The 25,491-nt window shown below is 39.7% G+C and overlaps 1 protein-coding gene across 5 annotated transcripts in view; it reads left to right on the top strand.

Moving 5' to 3' along the window:
• Positions 1-2,117: 2,117 nt before the first annotated feature.
• NEK4 (NIMA related kinase 4) overlaps positions 2,118-25,491 on the top strand; it is a 46,152-nt gene continuing 22,778 nt past the window's right edge. For 3 of the 5 annotated variants that reach the window (XM_079933151.1, XM_079933150.1, XM_079933149.1), the window contains exons 1-12: positions 2,118-2,377; positions 4,041-4,307; positions 5,237-5,434; positions 5,618-5,725; positions 7,317-7,471; positions 9,192-9,333; positions 11,579-11,986; positions 17,739-17,888; positions 18,442-18,591; positions 19,056-19,122; positions 19,875-19,984; positions 21,111-21,199. In XM_079933151.1, the coding sequence (XP_079789277.1) occupies positions 2,285-2,377; positions 4,041-4,307; positions 5,237-5,434; positions 5,618-5,725; positions 7,317-7,471; positions 9,192-9,333; positions 11,579-11,986; positions 17,739-17,888; positions 18,442-18,591; positions 19,056-19,122; positions 19,875-19,984; positions 21,111-21,199 (1,937 nt within the window). In that variant the 5' untranslated portion in view covers positions 2,118-2,284. Of the gene's footprint in view, positions 2,378-4,040; positions 4,308-5,236; positions 5,435-5,617; positions 5,726-7,316; positions 7,472-9,191; positions 9,334-11,578; positions 11,987-17,738; positions 17,889-18,441; positions 18,592-19,055; positions 19,123-19,874; positions 19,985-21,110; positions 21,200-25,491 lie in introns of those variants that run through there. The other 2 variants (XM_079933153.1, XM_079933152.1) reach the window with 2 other exon arrangements.

Here is a 25,491-nt window from a genome sequence, read left to right as displayed (position 1 = left end):
GCAACTACAGAGCCTGTGTGCTCTGGAGCCTGTGCGCCACAAGTAGAGAGAAGCCTGCACCCCACAATGAAAGATCCCATTTGCCGCAACTAAGATCCAACGCAGCCAAATAAATAAATAGTTTTTTTTTAAAAAAAAGAACAAGTGAATTAAATAGACGTAAATGGGATAGGAGTGTTTAGGTAGGGCTTCCCTGGTGGCGCAGTGGTTGAGAGTTCGCCTGCCGATGCAGGGGACACGGGTTCGTGCCCCGGTCTGCGAAGATCCCACATGCCGCGGAGTGGCTGGGCCTGTGCGCCATGGCCGCTGAGCCTGCGCGTACAGAGCCTGTGCTCTGCAACGGGAGAGGCCACAACAGTGAGAGGCCCGCGTATCACACACACACACAAAAGAGTCTTTAGGTAAAACACTTCAGCAATTATTTTATTTTATGGCATGTCTACTTAAATAGTTTCCATTATTTAACTTAAATAAGTTAAAGTTAATAATGGACATTTATTAAATATTTAGATCATATAAATATTTTATTTTATTTCAAATAAAATAAAATACTGAAACATTAATCACTGAACATAAGTTAATCCACTTTTGGTTTCCTTATACAAAAAAAAAAAAAGACCCTAAATATATTTAGGTCTATTAGTAAAAATCTTTTCTGCTACATTGGAAAATTTACTATGAGGAAGATGTACTCCTAGAAATTATGGAATGTATTTATCTCTGCCAATCCATAGAATGCTAGTGTAAGAGACTGTCCACGATTACTCACTTCTTAGTTTTCACTAGAAATTAAGGATTCTAAGGGTTAAGAATTCTAATTTAGATATGTAATTGAAACTACTTAGAAATAATAAGGGTGAAAGGAAACAACTGTGTATGAAAAGTAGGTAGAGAAAGTAGATGGATTTCCCTGGTGGTGCAGTGGTTAAGAATCCACCTGCCACTGCAGGGGACACAGGTTCGATCCCTGGTCTGGTAAGATCCCACATGCCGCAGAGCAACTAAGCCCATGTGCCACAGCTACTGAGCCTGCACTCTAGACCCCGTGAGCCACAGTGACTGAGCCCGTGTGCCACAAGTACTGAAGCCCACGCACCTAGAGCCCGTGCTCCGCAACAAGAGAAGCTACTACAATGAGAAGCCCCTGCTTGCCGTAACTAGAGAAAGCCCGCGTAGCAACAAAGACCCAATGCAGCCAAAAATAAATAAATAAAAATAAATTTATATTTAAAAAACCCCAATAGTATGCTCTATATTATGCATTCTCAACAGGGGCAATATCAACTCCACCCCCCCCCCCAAACTGGGCAAAAATTGGTTCTTGGATATAGGCCAAGAAACCTTACATTTCAATGGGATGGATTTCATGACCTTAAGAAAGACATTCTGGGGTTGTAGGAATACAACCCCCCCAACCCCGTCCCATTGGATTTATAATTTTAAGCTTTTTAGGTATATGTCCTAGGAAAGGGAGGTGTTGGCTGGATCAAACGATGAATCTTTTGGCAGTTTTGAGCTTTCACAGGCAGGCCATTTAAGGTGGGCAGGTTCTCCGGGGACACTGCCTTAAGCTGTTAAAAACCATGCCAAAATTTGGTCAAGTCACTTAGTGCAGGGGTTTGAATGGAGTCCTTCTGAGAGTTTTTGCAGTTCTCAATATGCAAGCTGAATTGTTTAGGGGTGAAGGGCACTGATATCTTCAGTTCGTCTTGCAATGCATGAAAAATAAGATGGATTGCTGCATGCATACATTAACCACCATATGATAAAGTAAATATAACAAATGTTACTTGTAGAATCTAGTCTGTCCCCAGTCCCCCATTAGAATGTGAGCTCCCGGAGGGCAGGGACTTTTTCGGCCAGGCACAGGGTAAGCAGTCAGTAAATATTTGGGAAGCGAATACGTGCGAAGCACTAAGAACAAGTAAGCGCTCAGTAAGTGGAAGCGTTCATTAGTCTATTGTTGCGGGAAACCCGCAAGTTCCGGCCTTGGAAGTGAGGCCGAGGGTGCGCGCGCAGGCCCGGCGTGGTCGCTCTGGCCGCCTGTCGCCTCGGCTCTGTGGTGGGTCCTCCGGACCACGGAGCATGCGCAGGGCAGCCCCTGTGGGGATCGCTATGGCAGCGGCGTCGCTCTGGGTCGGGCCTCTGCGCTGGCGCCCTGGCAGGGCCGCCTCAGCCGCCGCCGGCACCACTTCCTCTCTGGAATGAGCGGGGTCTCCCGCCGCCGCTCGCCGCGCCCCCCGCCGCTGCCGCCGCATCCCGACTGTGGGCCCGCTCCGGGATCATGCCCCTGACCGCCTACTGCTACCTGCGTGTCGTGGGCAGGGGCAGCTACGGGGAGGTGACGCTCGTGAGGCACCGACGGGACGGCAGGCAGGTCGGCGGAGCTGGGGCCCGGCAGGGGATGGGAGCAGGCAGGGGTTCGCCGAGGGCGCCGTCCAAGGGCTGGGCCCAGATATTCTGAAGGGGACGCGCCTCAGATGGCACTTCTTCTGGGAAATCGTCCCAGACCATCAAGACTAGGCCAGGCCTTCCTGTCATATGCGCCCAGAACTCCCTGGCATTCTCTTTGTAGTCGTAATCGGTGTGCTTAATCTGCACACTTTCCCCCAACTCTCGACCGTTCCATGAGAGCGTACACTCCCAGGACCTAACGGCGGCGCCTGGCAAGTATTCCTCCTTCAGTGAAGGGCCCCATACCCCGTCTGACCTGGAGACCTCTGGAGTCGCTCAAAACTCAGCTCGTCACCTTCCCTCCAAACCTCCTCTCACGGTCCCCATTTCAGGGAGTAGCACCACCAACCAGCCAGTTGCCCAAGCTGGACACCTGGGAGTCGTTCTGGGCTCCCCCCCTTACCTTCCCCCACTCCCACCCCTTTATTCGTCTGTCCACTAAGCCAACTGGCCTCTTCTTCATCTCCATGGGTACCTCCCCCATCCAGGACACCATTGTCTCTAGCTAAGCTGTGGCCATGACCTCCCGCTTGTCCTCCCTGCCACATGACTTGCCCTTCTCCAATTCATCACTTTCATTGCAGTCTCAGTGATCTTTCTAAAACGTGCCTCTAATGTTGCACTTTATCCCATTAGCCTCAGGATAATGAACCATTTCGTAAATATGGTTTATAAACCATATAATGTACAAACTGGGACAATTTGGAAACTGAAAGGAGACACTATTTATAATTATACCAGGACAATGGGACTGCCCCAGACAAACTGAGAGGAGATGGCCCCATAAGTATAAGGTCCTCTCGCCTCTTCTGCCTTGTCTCAGGTGCTGGTCACTGCCTGGAACACAAGCTCAGACATAAGAGATTTATTCAGTGGTCAATGGGGAGGGGGGATTTTTTTGAGCTGAGGATGGGGTACTCGCTGTAATAATAACCCCTCACATTTCAGCAGTAGTTTGTTTACATTTTACAAAGCACATTTATGCTTTGTTACAAAATACATTTATGATTGTGTTTGTTGAATAATGAATTGTTTGGTGTGTCAGTTGATTGAGGGCAATGTATTAGGTGTTGGAGGACGTTGTTTTCTTTTTCTTTTAAGTGAGAATAATTTTGGATGTTGAGGATAGGTGATGTTTAGCCTTATTGGGCCTTGGATCCCTTTGAGTATGTAATGGAATCCACAGACCCATTCTGTCTGCAGATGTATATTCAAGTCATATTGTATGCACCTTTGTAGGGGGAGCTTAGAGGTTAAAGAATTTCTACCACAGATTTTTTGGTTAATTCAGTGGTATGTTAACATTGACTCATTTTTAGCCATTAATGAAATTGTAAAATGCAGATGGAAAGTATAATTTTTTTGTGACCCCCTACCCTGCTATAAATCTAACTTGTAAAAAGTATCATTAGTGGTAACAAGTCTTTTTCCCAGTTTTGTGCTTTGTGAATAACAAAATGAATAGGTTATGTGGCAGTCTCCAGAAGGTTGGTTTTGAGGACACTCAGGATAATCCTTAAATACTTTTGGATCTATAATACTGTATGTTTGTTTGCATATTGTAAAAACATGTGTTTTTTTTGTAGTATGTCATCAAAAAGCTGAACCTCCGAAATGCCTCCAGCCGAGAGCGGCAAGCTGCTGAACAGGAAGCTCAGCTCTTGTCTCAGTTGAAGCATCCCAATATTGTCACCTACAAGGAGTCGTGGGAGGGAGGGGATGGTCTGCTGTACATCGTCATGGGCTTCTGCGAAGGAGGTGATCTGTACCGAAAGCTCAAAGAGCAGAAGGGGAGGCTTCTGTCTGAGAGTCAGGTGGTGGAATGGTTTGTTCAGATCGCTATGGCTCTGCAGGTACTGTCAGGACTCCTAGCATCCCACTTGCTCCAAGGTGACAGAGAGATGCTTGGTGGATTTTAGGAAAATGCTTCCCCAAATGCTTAATGAAAAGAAAAATTCTTTTAAAAATCCATTTATGAAGTGGACCTAGTTCCTCTTGCTGTAGCACTGAAGTGTTTCTGAATGAGTGATATCTGTATTGAAGCAGACATGGATTTTGTCTGATTGCTGGGAAAGACAATTCTCTATTCATTTAATATTTATAGCAAAATCCATTTTAAGGGCCCTGAATTGACAAAGAGCAAAGAATGTCCACGTTTGTTATCAGTTGGTCAGCTGCATCATACTGAAAGGTGGTTGGGCTAATTAATCTGCCTAAACTGTGGGGCTTTGGGCTTTAACCCTGCTGTGGCAGAGTGAGTAGAAATGTGAAACATGTTTGTGTTTTAATATACACATATTCAAAAGTGAGACTGTTTATGGAATATCACTCTGATATTAGAGAATGTATCTTAGGATTTAAACAATAAAAGTGATATTGTTATAGTTGAAAATATTATTAAGCTGAAGATTTCATGAGTCTGAGAGGAATGTGCATCTGACCTTGTATAAGTTGTCTTTCTACCTTCAGTGAAAGTTTGTAAGCACATTTTTTAACTGGGTCCATATAATTCTAGACGGTATGATTGTCAAGTCACCAGGGAACAATTGTGAAGGAAGCTGGGCAAATTAATGCATGGAACTTCATTTCTTACTTTGGAAAGTTGTAAATTAGACTTTTTATTTAGAGATTATAAAACAATAGTGTTTTGATGTGTAGGTAAGGCTCATCTAAGAGTATAAGGCTCTTTAACTTATACAGTTGTTGATGGTATATAAGAAGTCAGGTATAAATAAGTCAGGTATTAAATATTTATATTTAATAAAATTTTATTTCTCTTCAGTATTTACATGAAAAACACATCCTTCACCGAGATCTAAAAACTCAAAATGTCTTCCTAACAAGAAAAAACATCATCAAAGTGGGTGACCTAGGAATTGCCCGAGTCCTTGAGAACCACTGTGACATGGCTAGCACCCTCATTGGCACACCCTATTACATGAGCCCTGAATTGTTCTCAAACAAACCCTACAACTATAAGGTAGGATTCGGCTGTGTTTGCCAGCTCACCTTGTCTCTACAGCAATATAATTTTAGAACCCATTAGAATAGTAAGTTAGAAGAATTCTCTGTGAATTGGTTTAAGGAAAATGTTTTTTTTTTTTAAGAGGAAAACTAAATAAGGCATTCTGACATTTAACCATTTACTATTTTTTTTTCCTAGTCTGATGTTTGGGCTCTGGGATGCTGTGTTTATGAAATGGCCACCCTGAAGCATGCTTTCAATGCAAAAGACATGAATTCTTTAGTTTATCGGATTATTGAAGGAAAGGTAAAGAATATTCTGGAATTAATTGTTTTTAATATTTGGAGTAAGGTTACTTTAGTGCAGCTTTGAAAGTAGCTACTGAGAAAAGGGAGTAATCATATTGGGTGGATAGTTAAGAATGGTGGGTCCTGTCTGTGGGGAGGGTTGAACTGGAGGAGAAGGGATTGATCGTTTCTTAATATTAATTTATAAGGGTGGCTTAATGGCTCTGAAGAACTGGCTTCTTGAAAACCAGTACCTTATAGACACAGGATGTGCAGGTGCCCTGAGGCTACTGGTAGCTTCACCTAAGCGGTTAAATGAGCCCTGTTTAAAAGGAGTCTACTCTGTTTGGGCTTCCCTGGTGGCGCAGTGGTTAAGAATCCGCCTGTCAATGCAAGGGACACGGGTTTGAGCCCTGGTCTGGGAAGATCCCACATGCCACGGAGCAACTAAGCCCGTGCGCCACAACTACTGAGCCTGTGCTCTAGAGCCCGCGAGCCACAGCTACTGAGGCCCGCGCACCTAGAGCCCGTGCTCTGCAACAAGAGAAGCCACAACAGAGAAGCCCGCACACCACAACGAAGAGTAGCCCCCACTCACTGCAACTAGAGAAGGCCCACGTGCAGCAACGAAGACCCAACACAGCCAAAAATAAATAAATAAAATAAATTAAAGATTTATTTTAAAAAAAAGAGTCTACTCTGTTTGAACTTCTTGCTCCTTTGATAATCATCACAATCACTAGTAACCAGTTAAAAATTGCAGAAAGCATTATGTATGATAGATGCTAGAGTGACCAACTTTATGTGTCAATTTCATGAGGCTAGTTACCCCCTGCAGTGTCAGGCACCCTCACACCTTTAAGTTTTAAGGCTGTAAATCACCTACTGATTTTAACATTATACCAAGACTCATTTATTTTTTTAATTTGAAAAAAACACAGAAAAAGTAAAATTTGCTCATAATTCCACTTCTTAAAGAATCAAACAAGAAAGAGGTGAAATTCCCCTGTTTCCATACATTTCCATCCCTTGGAGATAACCATTGGTAATGATTTGGTGCATAGCCTTCCTGGCTTTTCCCTGTCTTTATAACTCTGGGTGTGTATGTTAAAAAAGTAACTGAAATGGAATCAGGCTATACACACTGGTTCACAACGTGCTTTTTTGACTTAATAAATGAGGGACATCTTTCCAGGTCAGTACCTGTAAGTCTTGTATTTTTTTAAAGGCTGCCTGGTATTTTATTAGAAGGGTATACCATACTCTATTCCACAAGTACCCTATGAATGGCCATTTACATTGTTTCCAGTTGTTCACTATTATAAGAAAAATACTGCAGTGAATATCCTGATACATAAATCTTTAGGAACTCATGCTCTTATTTATGAAGGAGAGGGTCCTCAAATGGGACTGCTGGTTTGAAGGATATATTTTATAATTTTACAACTTGCTATTATAACCAGGATGCCAGATATGCTTCCTGTAGACTAATATGCTGGTTATTTTCTGCTGTGGATAATGATTTAAAAAATATATCTTGGGAAACCTCTACCTTCCTTTACTTTTCACAAGACTGTTAGTCATACTTATGGTATAATTTCTCTTTGTAGCTGCCACCAATGCCGAAAGATTACAGCCCAGAGCTGGCAGAAATAATAAGAACCATGCTGAGCAAAAGGCCTGAAGAAAGACCTTCTGTGAGGAGCATCCTAAGGCAGCCTTACATAAAGCGCCAAATATCCTTGTTTTTGGAGGCCACGAAGGCGTAAGATATTTCCCTTGCAAATAGGTCAGCTAAATAGATGGAATAAAAGAGGGTGACTTTTATAATTTTCGTGTATGAGAGTTTATGGTGAGTTTTTTAAAAACACGAAGTAGAATTGCATGATTAGAACAAGTGTTGAGATTTGTTTAATTGCTAAAATCAAAAATCTAGAGAACCATTGGAGTAATCACTTTCACATTCCTCTGGGAGTTCCAAGACATATTGAGTACGATCCTTTTAAAAGGATGTATGCTTTATTATTTATTTATTTATTTATTTGCAGTACGCGGGCCTCTCACTGTTGTGGCCTCTCCCGTTGCGGAGCACAGGCTCTGGACGCGCAGGGTTAGCGGCCGTGGCTCACGGGCCTAGCCACTCTGCAGCATGTGGGATCTTCCCGGACCGGGGCATGAACCCCTGTCCCCTGCATCAGCAGGCGAACTCTCAACCACTGTGCCACCAGGGAAGCCCAAGGATGTAGGTTTTAGAAATCATATTAAAATGAGAGATCATCTAAGAAGCCTATTATTACATTATGTACTATGTAAGATAATAGTCACATTTAAAAAATAAAGAGGTTCCCTCTTTACTCATATAACTTCTCAAGGGGATAGAATTCCTTCTTTGACTTTCAGGTCCTACCTTCATAAATAGCTGTTCTAGGATCTGAGACTTAGAGCTGGACAAGACCTTCACAGTCCTTGTCTTTGACATGTTAAATTTGGGAGGCAATGCTAGAGAGGCCCTGGGGGATAAAGAAGGGTCGTATTTTTGTTTACATTGCTTATAATTTCCTACCTACAGACCTTTGGCTTTCTGCAGCTCTGGTCTTCATGCTCCCCTTGAATTCTCCAGAGGTTTAGCTCCTTTGGAAAATGTCACACTTAAACAGTTGGGGATATTATTCCTGTATACATTTATTCTACAAGTCAAGGCCAAGTATACCAATCATTTTTACTTTCAAATTTGGCAAAGCAGTTGTGGTATTATTACAAATGTGAAATTTGAAGATGAAAATTATCCTGGCACTTCTAATTGTGAGGCAAGTTTTCATAGCTTTTAAATTTTAGAATAATATTGTATTTACAGAAGAGTTGCAGAGATAGAACAGAGTTTCTGTATAACCCTCACCCAGTTTCTCCTATCAGCATCTTATGTTACCATGGTACATTTGTCAGAGCTAAGAAAACAACATCAGTATCTTATGTTGACTGAATCCAGACTTCACTTGGCTTACACCAGTTTTTCTACTAGTGTCCTTTTTCTGCTTCAGGATCCAGTCCAGCATACCATATTACTCCTCATTTCTCCTTAGTCAACTTGGGTCTCTGACAGTTTCTCACTTTCTTTGTTTTTCATGACCTTGATTGTTTTTGGAGATTACTGGTCAAATGTTTTGTAGAACACCCACTGGTTTTTAGAAGACTCCTATCTATAAAAGGAGCAGTTCTATGGGAATTCCCTGGCAGTCCAGTGGTTAGGACTCCACGCTTCCACTGCAGGGGACCCGGGTTCAATCCCTGGTCAGGGAACTAAGATCCCACAAGCCACATGGCACAGCCAAAAAAGAAAAAAAAAAAAGAAAAGAAAAGAAAGAAAGAAATAAAACAAGCCGTTCTAAGAGGGAGTGTAACATGTATGCACATTTCCTCATATATATAGAAACCTTTAACCTTCACTGTACTGATAATAACTTTTTCTTCTTTTCTTCCTCATAAAGAAAAAACTCCAAAAATAATATTAAAAATGACGACTCTAAATCCAAGCCTGTGGCTACAGTGGTTTCTGGAAAGGCTGAATTAAGTCATGAAGCCGTTCCCCCTCAACCACACTCTTCTGAGGGCTCCAAGACATATGTAATGGTATGTCTCATTCTAAAGGATATGTGTTCTAGAAACTGTATTAAAATGATAGGTTACCTAAGCTAGTTATTCTATGTGAAATGACTAAGCTTCATTAGATTTCTGTTGTGTAAGTAGTTTTGTATTGTAAAGAAGGAATACTGGTGAAGTATTCAAAGTGCCTATTAAAATGTTCATGAAGTCAGTGCTGTAATAACTTTAAGAAGTTTTTTTTAATTGAGGTGGAATTTATATAACATAAAGTTAACCATTTTAAAGTGAACAATTAATTGCATTTAGTATATTCACAGTATTGTGCGACTGTCACCTCTATCTCATTCCAAAACATTTTCATCACCCCAAAAGGAAACCTCATACCCATTAGGTCGTCACTCCTCCTCCATCCAGCCCCTGTAAAACACCAGTGTTCTCTGTTTGTATGGGTTTGCCTATTCTGAATATTTGATATAAATGGAATCATACAATATGTAACCTTTTGTGTCTGGCTTCTTTCACTTAGCATGTTCTTGAGGTTCATCCAGGTAGTATATATCAATACTTCATTTATTTTTATGTCTAAATAATACTCCATTGTATGTATATACCACAGTTTGTTTATCCATTCATTCATTGGTAGATATTGGGTTGTTTTCACCTTTTGGCTTTTGCTATGAACATTTATGTACAATGTTTGAGTATCTGTTTTCAGTTTTCTTGGGTATAATATCTAGGAGAGTAATTGCTGAGTCATATGGTAATTCTATGTTTAACTTTTTGAGGAATGACCACATTGTTTTTCCTTTGTGGTTGCACCATTTCATGTTTTTATCAGCAATCCCTGAGAATTCCAGTTTCTCTACAACTTCACCAACTCTTGTTATTTTCTGTTTTTCTGATTCTAGCCATCCTAGTGGATGTGCAGTGGTATGTTATTGTAGTTCTGATTTGCATTTGACTAATGACATAGAACTTGTTGGCCATTTGAATGCCTTCTTTGGAGAAATATCTATTAAGCCTGTTGCCCATTTTTTAATTGGGTTTTTTATTTTTTATTATTGAGTTCTAAGAGTTCTTTCTATATTATAGATACTAGACCCTCATCAGATATATTACTTACAAATATTTCCTCCTGTTCTTTAGGTTGTCCTTTCACTTTCTTGATAACGTCCTTTTATGCACAAATGTTTTTAATTTTGATGAAGTGTAATTTATTTGTTTTTTACTTTTGTTGCCCATGCTCATATCTAAGAATCCCTTGCCAAATCCAAGGTCATGAAGATGTATGCCTATGTTTTCTCCTAGGATTTTTATAGTTTTAGCTCTTATATTTAGGTTATTGATCATTAAAAAAATTTTGTTATGGTAAAATATAAGTAATATAAAATTTGCCATTTTGTACCATTTTTAAATTAATTAATTAATTATTTATTTTCATTTTGTACCGTTTTTAAGCATACAATTCAGTGGTCTTAATTACATTCACAATGTTGTGCAGCCATCACCATATCTTCCAAAACCTTTTCATCATTCCAAACAGAAACTCTGTACCCATTAAGGTCTAACTCCCCATTGCCTCTACTCCCAGACCCTGGTAACCTCTGATCTACTTTCTCTGAATTTTCCTGTTCTAGATACCTCATATAAATGGAATCATACATTTGTTCTTTTGTGTCTAGCTTATTTCACTTAGCAAGTTTTCAAACGTTATCCATATTGTAGCATGTATCAGAATTTCATTCCTTTCTATGGCTTTATAATATTCCGCTGTATGTATATACCACATTTTGTTTATCCATTCATCTGCTGATGGACATTTGGGTTGTTTCCATCCTCTGGCCGTTGTGAATAATGCTGCTATAAACATTAGTGTACAAATATCTGAGTCCCTACTTTTAGTTCTTGGGACAAATACCTGGGAGTGGGATTGTTGGGTCTTATGATTATTCCATGTTTAACTTTCTGAGGAAACTGCTATTCCATTTTGAGTTGGTTTTTTTTTTTTTTTTTTGCGGTATGCGGGCCTCTCACTGCTGTGGCCTCTCCCGTTGCTGAGCACAGGCTCCGGACGCACAGGCTCAGCGGCCATGGCTCATGGGCCTAGCCGCTCTGCGGCATGTGGGATCCTTCCGGACCGGGGCACGAACCCATGTCCCCTGCATCGGCAGGCGGACTCCCAACCACTGCGCCACCAGGGAAGCCCCTTGAGTTAATTTTCTAATATGGTGTGAGGAGTGCTATAATAACTTGGAAGCATGTTTTCATTCAGGGTGAAGACAAATATTTGTCCCAGGAGAAACCCATAGTCATTGGCCCCTTGAAGACACCCCCACGTCTGAAAGGCCACACCTACAAACCAGACATAAGCAATACTGCAGAATCGCTAGCCACGATCAGTAGGGTGAATATTGACATCTTACCTGCAGAAAGGAGGAACTCAGTGAACAACAGCTTAGTTCAAGAGAATCAACGAAGACACTTAGATGCCTCTAATGAGCTAGAAGGTAAATGTATTATTTCTCAAGTGAAAGAGAGGCTGCAGGATAACACTAAATCCAGTGCTCAACCTGGAAACCGAATTTCCACATGGTCCATTGACTATGTCACTGGAGAAAGGAATGACCCAGTGAAGCCTCTGCAGCCCCTAAACAAAGACCAAAATTTATCGAAGGACCAGGTGAGTGATATTGGTTTCAGAAAGAAGACTGGAAAGTGTGGTTACAAAGGTGTGGGTTGTGCTCTTTGGTTGTGCTTTTAGTTGTGGTTTTAGGAAAATCAGTTGTTCCCATATAACAGTTTAAACATGACAGAACCAAAGGATAGGACCCAAGGAATTCTTAGATCCTTTCTGTGCCCTGGTGTAGGGTACTTGCCATTTGCCATTAGTGTGTTTTTTCCTATTTCTACATCATTCTTTCGTAAGTTCTCCAAGTCAATGGACAGTTCCAACAATTAGGTAATATCACATTCCTTCTTGCTTTGAAAAGTTAGTGGATTTGTCTGATTTTTTAAGTTAAGGAATTAAAAAAACATATTTTATGTGTTGGAACCAAAGGAGAAGGAAGAAGAGAAGAAAAGGAACAGAACAAAAGGATTTTGATACTGAGAGACTATTCTGAGTAAATTTAAAGGGTATCTTCTACTTGAACATGGAAAGAAGCCTAAATTAGATGAAGCATGGTAATAGCTAAGGATTAGAAAGAAAGCCAGAACATTTGATTAACTTCACATTTTTATTTGTAAAATATTTAAAGAATATATTTAATGTATATATTGACTATATTTTTATAATCTATATATATTTAAACTTTATATATTACATACATTTTCATATTTAACACTTTTATATAAATGTATATAACTATTTTATATGTCTATAGTCAAATGTTCTTATCTATTTTATTTATGGCTGTTTGGGTCTTTGTTGCTGCGTGTGGGCTTTCTCTAGTTGCAGTGAGCAGGGGCTACTCTTCATTGTGTTGCACAGGCTTCTCATTGTGGTGGCTTCTCTTGTTGCGGAGCACGGGCTCTAGGCATGCAGGTTTCAGTAGTTGTGGTACGTGGGCTCAGTAGTTGTGGCTCGTGGGCTCTAGTGCACAGGCTCAGTAGTTGTGGCGCACGGGCTTAGTTGCTCCACGGCGTGTGGGATCTTCTCAGACCAGGGCTCGAACCTGTGTCCCCTGCATTGGCAGGCGGATTCTTAACCACTGTGCCACCAGGGAAGTCCCTCAAGTGTTTTTAATAAGGTTTTGTTTTTATAGAAAAGTACAAGTATGATGCTCTTTTCATTTAAACTCATTGAATTGAAACCAAAATTTAGTCTTAAACATTCTCTGGACACTGGAATCCTTAGTACTTTATAGATAAAATTATATATGTCCTGCTTGTTCTGCTTGACTGTCAAATTATATTCAAGTTCGCTTCTTTTATTTTTTTCCATAATTATTTAAAAAATTTTTAAAGTGCCAATTCAGTGGTTTTTAGTATATTTATAAAGTTGTACATTCACTGCTATTATCTGTTTCCAGAACATTTCCATCACCTCAAAAAGAAACCCCATACTCAATACTAGTCACTCTCCATTCCTCCTTGTCTCTAGCCCTTGGCAACCATTGTCTGTATGAATTTGCCTATTCTCAATATTTCATATAAATGGAATCATACAGATATGGCCTTTTGTATCTGGCTTCTTTTATTTAGCATAATGCTTTCAAGGTTATATCCATGTTGTAGCCTGTACCAGTATTTCATTTCTTTTTATTGCCAAATAAATTCTACCATATGTATATTTCATATTTTATTTATCTATTCATCAGTTGATGAACATTTGAGTTTTTTTCACTTTTCACTGTGGATAAAGTTGCTTTGAACATTCGTACAAGTTTTTGTGTGGACATATGTTTTCAGTTCTCTTGGGTATATACCTAGGAGTGGAATTGCTGGATCATATGGTGACTCTATGTTTAACTTTTTTTTTTTTTTTTTTTTTTGCGGTATGCAGGCCTTTCACTGTTGTGGCCTCTCCCGTTGCGGAGCACAGGCTCCGGACGCGCAGGCTCAGCAGCCATGGCTCACTGGCCCAGCCGCTCCACGGCATGTGGGATGTTCCTAGACCAGGGCACGAACCCGTGTCCCCTGCATCGGCAGGCGGACTCTCAACCACTGCGCCACCAGGGAAGCCCTATGTTTAACTTTCTGAGGAACTGCAGAACTGTTTTCCAAAGCAACTATATCATTTTACTTCCCATCAGCAATGTATGAGAGTTGTAATTTCTCCACATCCTCACCAACACTTATTTTCTGTGTTTTTTGTTTTGTTTTGTTTAGCCATCCTGGAAGTGGTATCTTATTGTGGTTTTGATTTGCACCTCCCTAATGACTAATGTTGTTGAGCATCTTTTCATGGCTTATTGGCCATTTTTATACCTACTTTGGAGAAATATCTATTCAAATCCTTTGCCCATTTTTAAATTGGTTTATTTATCTTTTTATTGTTGAGTAGTAGGAGTTCTTTATCAGTTATAAATGTCAGTCCCCTATCAGATATAAGATTCAAAAATATTGTCTCCCATTCTGTGGATTGTCTTCACTTTCTTTTTAAAGTATATTTTATTTTATTTTATTTTGACTGCGCCATGCAGCATGTGGGATCTTAGTTCCCTGACCAGGGATCAAACCTGTGCCCCCTGCAGTGGAAGTGCAGAGTCTTAACCACTGGACCACCAGGGAAGTCCCATCTTCACTTTCATTTTTTTTATTATTTATTTATTTTTTCTTTATTACTTTTTTGGCTGCGTTGGGTCTTAGTTGCAGCATGCGGGGCTTTCGTTGAGGCGTGCGGCATCTTTCGTTGTGGCGCGCAGTCTTCTCTCTAGTTGTGGCACATGGGCTTCAGGGTGTGTAGGCTCCAGAAAGCGTGGGCTCTGTAGTTTGCAGCATGTGGGCTCTCTCGTTGAGGCGTGCGAGCTCAGTAGTTGTGGCGCGCAGGCGTAGTTGCGCCACAGCATGTGGGATCTTAGTTCCCCAACCAGGGATTGAACCTGCGTCCCCTGCATTGGAAGGCGGATTCTTTACCACTGGACCCCCAGGGAAGTCCCCCATCTTCACTTTCTTGATGGTGTCCTTTGGAGCATAAAAGTTTTAAAATTTGATGAAATCTAGTTTTGTCTATTTTTTCTTTTGTTGCTTCTGCTTTTAGTGTCATGAAGATTTCTCCCATAATTTCTTTTAAGAGTTCATAATTTTAACTCTTACATTTAGGTCTGAGATCTATTTTGAATTAATTTTTGTGTGTGATGTGAAGAAAGGGTTCTACTTCATTCTTTTGTATGTAGATATCCACTTGTCCCAGTACCATTTGTTAAAAGATTATTCTTTTCCCATTGAATTTTCTTGGGACCCTCATTGAAAATCAGTAGACCCTAAATATGATCATTTAATTTTATACTCTCAATTCTGTACCACTGATTTTTCTATCTGTATGTCAGTAACACAATTACTGTAGGTTTATAGTAAGTGGTTTTTTTTTTTTTTTTTGGCCATGCTGCGCGGCTTACAGGATCTCAGTTCCCTGACTAGGGATTGCATCCGGGCCACAGCAGTGAAAATCCGAAATCCTAACCACTAGGCCACCAGGGAATTCACTGTAGTAAGTTTTGAAATTGGAAAGGTTAAGTCTTCCAACTTTATTCTTAATTTTCAATACTGTTTTGGCTATATGGGGTCCTTTGCATTTCCATATGAATTTTAAGATTAGCTTGTCAATTTCTGCAAAAAAGCCTGGGGTTTTGACATGGATTTTATTGAATCTGTAGATTATTTGCAGATTATTGCTATCTCAATATGTATCTTCCAACTCATGAACATAGGATATCTTTCTATTTTCTTTAGGTCTTCTTCAGTTTCTTACAATGATGTTTTGTTGTTTTAAGTGTATAAGTCTTGCACTTCTTTTGTTAAATTCATTTCTAAGTATTTTGTTCCATTGGCTTCCCTTGTGGCGCAGTGGTTAAGAATCCGCCTACCAGTGCAGGGGACATGGGTTTGAGCCCTGGGCAGGGAAGGTCCCACATGCCGTGGAGCAACTAAGCCCGTGCACCACAGCTACGGAAGCCTGCGTGCCTAGAACCCATGCTCCACAACAAAAGAAGCCACTGCAGTGAGAAGCCTGCACACTGCAACAAAGAGTAGCCCCTGCTCGCCACAACAAGAGAAAGTGTGCGCAGCAACGAAGACCGAACGCAGCCAAAAGTAAAGAAATAAATTTAAGTATTTTGTTCTGATACTATTGTAAATGGAATGATTTTCATAGTGTTCATTGCTTGTGTATAGAAATACAATTAATTTTTATATATTGTCTTTATATCCTACAGCCTTACTTAACTCATTTATTGGTTCTAATAACTTTTTAATAATGGACTCCTTAGAATTTTCTGAATACAGTATCACATCATCTGCAAATAGAGATTTTTCCTTTTCAATCTGGATTTCTTTTATTTATTTATTTTTTCTTGTCTGATTGCCCTGGCTAGAACCTCTAGTACAGTGTTGAATAGGAGTGATAAGAATGGACATCCCTGTCTTGTACCTGATCAAATATGTTTCTTACATCAGGCTTTTAGAGTAGATTTTTTTGTTTTTTTGATAGAATTTCATGTCCAGCATTTCTTTGTTGTTGTTGTCGTTATTTTGTTGTTGATAAAAGTGGAAGAACTTTTTTTAGGACCAATTGGATTTCATGGAGAAACTCCTTAAGTCATTTGTTCAGGTACTCTTATATGTATAAGCTTTATTTTGAATATTCTATACTTAATACCAGCAGAGAAACATTTATTTCACTCTTCAGAATTAAATCAGTTACTGTTTATTATCTGGGTATCCTTGCATAGCTAGCATATGACACTGTTCCTTTTTCTAAAATGTACCACATAGTGGGCTCTTGATAAAAATGTGTTGATTGGGCTTCCCTGGTGGCGCAGTGGTTGAGAGTCCACCTGCCGATGCAGGGGACACAGGTTCGTGCCCTGGTCTGGAAGATCCCACATGCTGCGGAGCGGCTGGGCCTGTGAGCCATGGCTGCTGAGCCTGCGCGTCCGGAGCCTGTGCTCCGCAACGGGAGAGGCTACAACAGTGAGAGGCCCGCGTACCGCAAAAAAAAAAAAAAAAAAAAAAAAAAAAATTAATGTAAGAAGCTATTTTATTTTAATGTTTGGTGTGCATTAGTTTCTAAAACCAGTTATCCAAATAAAACACTAAGTCCTTGGTGATCTTCATAATTTAAAAGTTAACTTATTTTATCTTTACTACTGCTAGTAATAGCTCCTGGTTTCTGAGCATCTAATATGTGTTAGATGTGATCTTAAGTACTATAGTGCACAATCTCCTCTAATCCTCCAGTAGTCACATGATGTGTGTGACGCATTATACCCATTTATAGATAAGGAAACAGAGGTTCAGGGAGATATGACTCCATCTGAATCCAAGCTCGTGATCTTTTCATGGTGCTTTTTAGAGGGCATCCAAATAACTAATGTTTACTTGGGAAGTATGTGTATATTAAATTGGATTTCATTTAAAACATTTGTTAGTTTTCTGAATTGCAAACCTATTAAAAGTTATAAAAAGATTTTTAAAAAACTAAATGAACATTGGTAGTTTCAGGTTAATAACAATCTGAGTAATTTAATTAAAATAATTATTTTTATTTGGGAAAAGAGAAGAAAACCCAGAATATGTAGATAACTGATGCCATCATTCTGTCTTTGCCTGTCAACACTGAAAATAAGCATTCATTTTGAAAAAGACAGCTCCTCCTTCTTTCATTTATAATTTTAGAAGTAGATATGGCAGGTTTGGGTATTTGGAAGTTCAAAAGACTGTTTCATTATTCTATTTTGTTTTTTTGTTTGTTTCATTTTATTATTTTTAAGGATCAAGTTGCTGGTGAATGTGTTATAGAAAAACAGGACAGAATCCACCCAACTTTACAGCCACACAGCTCTGGGTCTGAACCTTTCCTGTCTCAACAGCGGCGGCAGAAGAAAAGAGAACATACTGAGCATAGTGAGGAAGAGAGACAGGTCAGCAGAGATCTCTTTGGAATAAGTCATTGTGCTGCTGCTTGGGAAACAGACTTTAGGAAACTTCATTTCTATTTAGAATGATGTGCTAAAAAGGCACATACATAATGCAAGGAACATATAAAGAAGGGTAGAAGTGCTAAATATTGGTTATCAAATGTCAGTGAGTTGGAAGCAGAGTAAGGATTTTATCTTCTCCAGCAAGGATGGACAGCTTATTTTGAGAGTTAAAGGAACAGGCCAAAAAAGGTAAATCTCTGATTCCTCTTATGTCATATTAATGAACAGTTTCTCCCTCAACTTCTGCATAAGATCGTGGCAACCCCTCATTTCTGGAAGTAACTTTCACAGGCACCCTCTCTATAAGCTTCTTAAGTGGTCATTCACTTTTGGCAGAGTTTCTTCCCCTCTGCCCCCTGCCCCCCCCCAAATGCAATGTTTTAAAGTTTTTGGGAGGGAATCACTGACAAATACATAGATTTACCGATGGGGGACCTTTGGAGGTAGATGTATATGACACTGATAATCTCCCTCTCTTTGTTAATTATGGAAGTTCCAAGAGACTCCTCCTCGTCTTTTGCCTTCTCTTTCTACTGTTGGAAAAGTGGATGTCACATCAACACAAAAAGATGCTGAAAACCAAAGTAGAGTGATCACTGGGTCTGTGAGCAGGTCGAGGAACAGTGAGATATCATCATCAAAGGTTTGTAGGAGTCTATGTTGGATTTTTTTAAGCTTTATTATAAAACTTTTTGGTTGTAAATCCTGCATATATTGTGAAGTTTTATATTAAAACATCTTAGCCCTGCTTTTTGCCAAACACTGGAAAGCGCAAATTTGTGATTCTCAACAGAAGCTTTGATTGAAATGGACAGATTCTGTTGTTTCAGGGCTGGTCACTTCCAGTTAATTAAGGAGACCAAGTGGATTCTGAATGTAGGAAATGCAGAAATACCTATTTGCCCTTCCAAAGATGAGCTCTTCCTAGAAATGAGGGCTGTGATCATCCTAGCTAGGAGTTGTAAGCCTGATGTGAACTGGTTTCAAATGGACACTCCCTTAAAGACCTGTGCAGGGCCTTTCCTGTAGTGCTGGATGATATGTCATGCATTGTAGGTATTGTAAGAACAGTGAATAGGAATGGAAGTAACTGACTTTCTTTAAAAGGACCGCCCATTATCAGCAAGAGAGAGGAGGCGACTAAAGCAGTCACAGGAAGAGATCTTCCCCTCAGGTAAAGTTTTTCTCTTTCCTTCATCTATTGGAGGTTATTGGTATGGCTCATGGACATAGCATTGGTACTGATTGTGAGGTGTTAAGAATTTCCAGCATCAGTAATCCATTTGGGAAACCAATTTAGAAGAATTTTTGAAATTTCCTAGTTAAGCCTTTTAAAAAATTGGCATAGTATTGGATCTGGAACTTGTATTATTAGAGAAAGAGGACTCTAAAAAGAGAGCAAGAGAGCTTTGAGTGACAGTAACTCCTGGGAGATTTCAGACAGGAAAGCAGTCAGGCGAGTGTTTACTTTGTTTCCATGTTCAGAGTCTGTTGGTCAGAGAAGTGCTCTCTTCTCAGGAACAGAGAGAGGAAGCCAGGAGAATGGTACTGCCCTGGGCTGAGGGCTGTGATCATTCCTATTACTATTATCTAAAGACAACATATTCTAGCAGTTTCCATTTGTTGAATGCTGACAATGTCTCAAACATTATGCTAAGTATTTTAAGGGCATTATCTCATTTCATATTTTGCAGCGGAGGAGACTGAGGGTCTGAGGGGTTAAGTAACTTACCCAAGGTCACAGGGCTGGTAGACCTAGACCTGAGATTTGAACTGAGGTGTCAGACACCAGAGTGATGATGAATATGCTGTCTGAGTTCCTTCTAGGCTGGCCCTTGCTGGGGTATCTTCCATAAACAGTGCAAAGCCCTCTTCTATTGAGGCCAGCCCACCATAAACAACTGCTGGGGGTTGTCACTTTTTCAGGCCCTTCAGTGAGGAGAGTTTCTCTGAGTCCAGCGGGGTCAGAGAAACCACAAGAGGAAGGCCACCCTACCCCTGCTCAATGGTTGTCTTCTGACTACAGCGTTGCTCAGGTACATTACATAGTCCTAAGGTAAAAGGTAGACATGTCTACATCTGGCAAGCCTAATAACGGTAAACCTCATAAATGCCAGCTCTATTTATTCCTGGGACAGTGCTGACTTAAGTTACACTTTTCACACTTCTCTGATAAGAAAAAGAACTGGTCAATAATAATTAAAAGGATTTTGTTTCCTTCATTAAGGGAATGGACTTTTCAGGCGCTCTTGTAAACAACTGGCAGCCTAGTTAATAACTTTCTTAGGCAGTCTTTTAAACAAGACTTCCAAAGGGCTTCCACTAGGCAACACTTTGCTTATTCTGCTGTGTTAATAATATAACAAACGACCTGGCCAGATTTTAGTCTCACTTGCTGATCCTTCCTTTGTTTCCTGTTTGTGTCAAAGTACCTTACCTTTCCACCCAGGGATAATGTAGGGGCACCATTTGGTGGCTAAATGGATAATTGCAAGTTTTTAACCACGTTCACTTTTTTGTGTAATAATACCCTGGGAATAATTATTCAGTTTTCTGTATTCCAGTTTTTGACATCATTTCTAGGAGCACATAATTACTTTTTTTAAAAAAGAAACTTCCTGCCCTTGAAAGTAATGAAGAGTTTTTTCCTTTAACAATAGTGTGTGATTTAGTTGCTTCACTAATTAAAATGATCCTCTTTATTTTCAAAAGTTGTAACATTTGTGTGTAATTATATCAGGTAATCCTTTAAAGCATTTAACAATGAGTATCATGGGTGAGCAAACTGAGGTTACTTTTTATTTAGGTGGCATTCTGTCTAGTTTAAAATGCCAACATTCCTTATGGTACCAGCCCTCTGCTTAGAAGTTCAAACACCAGAACTGTTTGTCTGCTCTCCTCTGGAAAGGAAATTTCTTCATAGCTGAGACTTTCCAGGACCTTATAAAACTTCACCTTGGTGTTCCTCAGGCTTCACTTATGAACTTCATGGGTGAACTGGGACATTATTTGGTAAAGTAACTTCAATTTTTATATCCATAGTTCTCCTGTTAAATTGGACCTAGGTGCACATTGTGTCTAGGCATTGCATCTAAGATTGTTTCATGTATTACATTCTGGTTGTGTTGTCATGTGGAATTTTGTATTTCCAAACATTAATAGGAAAGGAAACTCACCCATTGTCTCTCTGAGGATGAGTTAAGTTCTTCTACAAGTTCAACTGATAAATCAAATGGGGATTCCAAGGAAGGGTAAGTTCTTATTTTTCTATCTCCTTTCATAAGCTATTTCTGTTTGAATTAATTTTATTCTAATTTAATTTTATTTTTTTACTTTAAAAAATTTTATTGAAGTATAGTTGATTTACAATGTTGTATTAATTTCTGCTGTACAGCAAACTGACTCAGTTATACATATATTCTTTTTCATATTCTCTTCCATTATGGTTTATCACAGGATATTGAATAGAGTTCTCTGTGCTATACAGTTAAGACCTTGCTGTTTATCTGTCATATAAATAATAGTTTGCATCTGCTGATCCCACACTCCCAGTTACTTCCCTCCCCCACCCCCAACCCCCTTGGAAACCACAAGTCTGTTCCCATGTCTTTGAGTCTCTTTCTGTTTCACAGATATGTTTGTTTGTGTCATACTTTAGATTTCACAAATAAGTGGTATCATATGGTATTTGTCTTTCTCTTTCTGACTTACTTTGCTTAGTATGATAACCTCTGGGTCCATCCATGTTGCTGCGAATGGCATGATTTCATTCTTTTTAGTGGCTGAGTAATAGTCCATTGTATGTATGTGTATATATATGTATGTGTGTGTATGTGTATCTATCTATCTGTCTATCTCACATCTTTATCCATTCATCTGTCAATGGACATTTAGGTTGTTTCCATGTCTTAGTTATTGTAGATAGTGCTGCTATGAACATAGGGGTGCATGTATCTTTTCGAATTATAGTTTTGTCTGGGTATATGCCTAGGAGTGGAATTGCTGGATCACATGGCAACTCTGTTTTTAGTTTTCTGAGGAACCTCCATACTGTTTTCCGTAATGGCTGCACCAATTTACATTCCCACCAACAGTGTAAGAGGGTTCCCTTTTCTCCACATCCTCTCCAGCATTTTTTTTTTTTTTTTGCTGTTTCTCCATTTATGTTGCTAACACAATTTTCCTTTTTTTTTTTTTAAATCTTTATTGGAGTATAATTACTTTACATTGGTGTGTTAGTTTCTGCTTTCACACACACTAACGTTGGTGTGTTAGTTCCCCCGCTCCCTGTCCCACCCCTGTAGGTGGTCACAAAGCACCAAGCTGATCTCCCTGTGCTATGCGGCTGCTTCCCACTAGCTATCTGTTTTACGTTTGGTAGTGTATATATGTCCATGCCACTCTCTTGCTTTGTCACAGCTTACCCTTCCCCCTCCCCATATCCTCAAGTCCATTCTCTAGTAGGTCTGTGTCTTTATTCCTGTCTTACCCGAAGGTTCTTCATGACATTTTTTTTCTTAAATTCCATATATATGTGTTAGCATACGGTATTTGTCTTTCTCTTTCTGACTTACTTCACTCTGTATGACAGACTCTAGGTCCATCCACCTCATTACAAATAGCTCAATTTTGTTTCTTTTTATGGCTGAGGAATATTCCATTGTATATATGTGCCACATCTTCTTTATCCATTCATCCGATGATGGATGCTTAGGTTGTTTCCATCTCCTGGCTATTGTAAATAGAGCCGCAATGAACATTTTGGTACATGACTCTTTTTGAATTATGGTTTTCTCAGGGTGTATGCCCAGTAGTGGGATTGCTGGGTCATATAGTAGTTCTATTTTTAGTTTTTTAAGGAACCTCCATACTGTTCTCCATAGTGGCTGTACCAATTCACATTCCCACCAGCAGTGCAAGAGTGTTCCCTTTTCTCCACACCCTCTCCAGCATTAATTGTTTCTAGATTGTTTGATGATGGCCATTCTGACTGGTGTGAGATGATATCTCATTGTAGTTTTGATTTGCATTTCTCTAATGATTAATGATGTTGAGCGTTCTTTCATGTGTTTGTTGGCAGTCTGTATATCTTCTTTGGAGAAATGTCTGTTTAGGTCTTCTGCCCACTTTTGGATTGGGTTGTTTGTTTTTCTGTTATTGAGCTGCATGAGCTGCTTGTAAATTTTGGAGATTAATCCTTTGTCAGTTGCTTCATTTGCAAATATTTTCTCCCATTCTGAGGGTTGTCTGTTGGTCTTGTTTATGGTTTCCTTTGCTGTGCAAAAGCTTTTGAGTTTCATTAGGTCCCATTTGTTTATTTTTGTTTTTATTTCCATTTCTCTAGGAGGTGGGTCAAAAAGGATCTTGCTGTGATTTATGTCATAGAGTGTTCTGCCTATGTTTTCCTCTAAGAGTTTGATAGTTTCTGGCCTTACATTTAGGTCTTTAATCCATTTTGAGCTTATTTTTGTGTATGGTGTTAGGGAGTGATCTAATCTCATACTTTTACATGTACCTGTCCAGTTTTCCCAGCACCACTTATTGAAGAGGCTGTCCTTTTTCCACTGTACATTCCTGCCTCCTTTATCAAAGATAAGGTGACCATATGTGTGTGGGTTTATCTCTGGGCTTTCTATCCTGTTCCATTGATCTATCTTTCTGTTTTTGTGCCAGTACCATACTGTCTTGATTACTGTAGCTTTGTGGTATAGTCTGAAGTCAGGGAGCCTGATTCCTCCAGCTCCGTTTTTCATTCTCAAGATTGCTTTGGCCAGGGCTTCCCTGGTGGCACACTGGTTGAGAGTCCGCCTGCTGATGCAGGGGACACGGGTTCGTGCCCCAGTCCAGGAAGATCCCACATGCCACGGAGTGGCTGGGCCCGTGAGCCATGACCACTGAGCCTGCGCGTCCAGAGCCTGCGCGTCTGGAGCCTGTGCTCCGCAATGGGAGAGGCCACAACAGTGAGAGGCCCGCATACCGCAAAAAAAAAAAAAAAAAAAGATTGCTTTGGCTATTCGGGGTCTTTTGTGTTTCCATACAAATTGTGAAATTTTTTGTTATAGTTCTGTGAAAAATGCCATTGGTAGTTTGATAGGGGTTGCATTGAATCTGTAGATTGCTTTGGGTAGCAGAGTCATTTTCACAATGTTGATTTTTCCAATTCAAGAACATGGTATATCTCTCCATCTATTTGTATCATCTTTAATTTCTTTCATCAGTGTCTTATAGTTTTCTGCATACAGGTCTTTTGTCTCCTTAGGTAGGTTTATTCCTAGATATTTTATTCTTTTTGTTGCAACGGTAAATGGGAGTGTTGTCTTGATTTCACTTTCAGATTTTTCATCGTTAGTGTATAGGAATGCCAGAGATCTCTGTGCATTAATTTTGTATCCTGCTACTTTACCAAATTCATTGATTGGCTCTAGTAGTTTTCTGGTGGCATCTTTAGGATTCTCTGTGTATAGTATCATGTCATCTGCAAACAGTGACAGCTTTACTTCTTTTCCGATTTGTATTCCTTTTATTTCCTTTTCTTCTCTGATTGCTGTGGCTAAAACTTCCAAAACTATGTTGAATAAGAGTGGTGAGAGTGGGCAACCTTGTCTTGTTCCTGATCTTAGTGGAAATGCTTTCAGTTTTTCACCATTGAGGACGATGTTGGCTGTGGGTTTGTCATATATGGCCTTTATTATGTTGAGGAAAGTTCCCTCTATGCCTACTTTCTTCAGGGTTTTTATCATAAATGGGTGTTGAATTTTGTCAAAAGCTTTCTCTGCATCTGTTGAGGTGATCATATGGTTTTTCTCCTTTAGTTTGTTAATATGGTGTATCACGTTGATTGATTTGCATATATTGAAGAATCCTTGCATTCCTGGAATAAACCCCACTTTATCATGGTGTATGATCCTTTTACTATGCTGTTGGATTCTGTTTGCTAGTATTTTGTTGAGGATTTTTGCATCTATGTTCATCAGTGATATTGGCCTGCAGTTTTCTTTCTTTGTGACATCCTTGTCTGGTTTTGGTATCAGGGTGATGGTGGCCTTGTAGAATGAGTTTGGGAGTGTTCCTCCCTCTGCTATATTTTGGAAGAGTTTGAGAAGGATAGGTGTTAGCTCTTCTCTAAATGTTTGATAGAATTCGCCTGTGAAGCCATCTGGTCCTGGGCTTTTGTTTGTTGGAAGATTTTTAATCACAGTTTCAATTTCAGTGCTTGTGATTGGTCTGTTCATATTTTCTATTTCTTCCTGATTCAGTCTTGGCAGGTTGTGCATTTCTAAAGATTTGTCCATTTCTTCCAGGTTGTCCATTTTATTGGCATAGAGTTGCTTGTAGTAATCTCTCATGAACTTTTGTATTTCTGCAGTGTCAGTTGTTACTTCTCCTTTTTCATTTCTAATTCTATTGATTTGAGTCTTCTCCCTTTTTTTCTTGATGGGTCTGGCTAATGGTGTATCAATTTTGTTTATCTTCTCAAAGAACCAACTTTTAGTTTTATTGATCTTTGCTATCGTTTCCTTCATTTCATTTTCATTTATTTCTG

Source organism: Stenella coeruleoalba, assembly GCF_951394435.1.
Source record: "Stenella coeruleoalba genome assembly, chromosome: 10".
In the NCBI taxonomy this organism is placed as follows: domain Eukaryota; kingdom Metazoa; phylum Chordata; class Mammalia; order Artiodactyla; family Delphinidae; genus Stenella; species Stenella coeruleoalba.
This window is presented reverse-complemented; position numbering and strand designations above follow the sequence as displayed.